Source organism: Aureococcus anophagefferens, assembly GCF_000186865.1.
Source record: "Aureococcus anophagefferens unplaced genomic scaffold AURANscaffold_795, whole genome shotgun sequence".
Taxonomy (NCBI): domain Eukaryota; class Pelagophyceae; order Pelagomonadales; family Pelagomonadaceae; genus Aureococcus; species Aureococcus anophagefferens.
Genome location: NW_008706092.1, coordinates 2782 through 4593, shown reverse-complemented (window position 1 = coordinate 4593; position 1812 = coordinate 2782). Strand labels below are relative to the sequence as shown.

The 1812-nt window shown below is 73.2% G+C and overlaps 1 protein-coding gene across 1 annotated transcript; it reads right to left on the bottom strand.

Moving 5' to 3' along the window:
• Positions 1-1053: 1053 nt before the first annotated feature.
• Positions 1054-1380, bottom strand: AURANDRAFT_18022 (hypothetical protein; the record flags this gene model as incomplete). Its single annotated transcript, XM_009044776.1, has 1 exon — positions 1054-1380. A coding segment is annotated over one exon (327 nt), but the record flags the coding sequence as incomplete, so codon positions are not given.
• Positions 1381-1812: the final 432 nt, after the last annotated feature.

Here is a 1812-nt window from a genome sequence, read left to right as displayed (position 1 = left end):
AGTACGCCGTCGACGAGTGGGTCGCCGACGTGCCCGCGGTGATCGACGCCTTCGTGCCGTCGGGGCTCGCCGCCGCGGACGTCATCCTGGACACGGTCTTTGGCTACAACGACCGCTTCGGCAAGCTCCCGTACACAATTTACGACGCCTCCTACGCTGACGAGGTGGCCCTCGCGGACGCGTCCTTCGAAAGCCGCGGCTACCGCTACTACGGCGGCGAGCGCGTGACGTTTCCCTTCGGTTTTGGTTTGTCCTACGCGAACTTTTCGCTCTCCGACGCCGCGCCCGCGGCCGTGACCTTCACGGCGGGGGCGGCGCACACGGTTTCGGTCAAGGTGAGCTCCGACAAAGGGGGCGAGGAGGTGATCATGCTCTTCGCGAAGCCCGTAGACGTCGACGCCGGCGGCGGGCGGTTGCCCCTGAAGAAGCTCCTCGACTTCGAGCGCGTGCGCGTGAAGCCCGGCTCCACGACGACGGTGTCCTTCACGGTCGCCGCCGAGGCGCTCCACCTCGTCGACGCGGGAGGCGCGCGCCGCGCGGCCGAGGGGAGCTTCGAGCTCCTCCTGACCAACGGCAACGGCGACCCCCGCGTCGTTCGCGCCACGGTCGCGTAGGAGGCTTAAGGCTGCGCCCGCCTCCGCGCGTTCGACGATGTTCAGGCGGTAGTTCGGAAAAGGCGAGAGCGAAGGGGCGGTGCGCTCGAACGATTGGCGGTCGGCGGGCGCCCCGCTCTGCAGGGGGAGGAAACGACGAGGGGCGGGACCGGCGGCGCAGGGCGCCGCGGAAAGAATGATGGAGCCGCGCTCATCGGCGGAGCGCGGCCTTGGAGGCCGCGGCCGCGGAGGCCGCGAGGATCGCGACGACGGCGAAGAGCGCCGCCGTCTGGGAGGCGATGGACGCCGTGGCGCCGGTGTTGCCGACGCCGAAGAGCGCGTCCATGCCCCGGGGGCCGATGAGCTTGTAGGCCACCCGCGGCACGACGAACGCGCGCTGGTAGACCGGCGCGGCGACGCGCGGCGGGACGAGCCCGTCGAGGATCCAGGACGAGTGGCAGGACGCGAGGACGCCGTCGACGACGATGGTCCCGGAGAGCGTGTAGGGGTTGTAGAGGCCCTCGGCGACGACGTTCGTCGCGTTGGCGACGACGTCTGCCACAAAATCAACCCCCGTCCAGCGCGCGAGCGCGTCGCCGACGCGCACGTCCTTGGCGTAGACGGGCGCGCCGCGGACGTCGACGTAGTGGTCCGGCGACAGGGTCAGGGTCGCGCCCGAAGTGGCGAGCTCGAGGCGGACGAAGGGCGCCGCGACGGCGGCGTCCGCGTGGGAGAAGAAGTAGACGGGCGAGAAGCCGCCCGCGCCGTCGAGGACCGCGTCGCCGAGCCGGAGGTCGCGCATGGGCTTGGAGGCGCCGGCGAGCGACACCGTCGCGTCCGCGGGGAAGCAGGCCGAGTTCGTGCCGCACTGGCACGGCACGTGGCGCGGGAAGTTGTCGAGGCACGCGGACCCCTGCGCGCCGCAGTCGCAGAGGCGGTTGCAGCGCCGCGTCGACCGCGTCGTGCCCGCCTGGAGCCGGCGCCCCCCGCCGTCCTCCTCCTCCTCCTCCTCGCCGCCGTCGGTCGGCGCGTGGCAGGCGCAGCAGGCGTGGCGGTCGCCCGTCGCCGCGACGACGAGCGGGTCGACGAGCGCGCAGACGCGCGCGTGGCGGTCCGGCGCGCCGCGGGCCGCGCCCGCGGCCGCGAGGAGCGCGTCGGCGCCGAGGGGGCAGAAGAGCGTCTCGCCCGCGCGCGTCGCGCAGGCGGCGTCGAGCCAGTC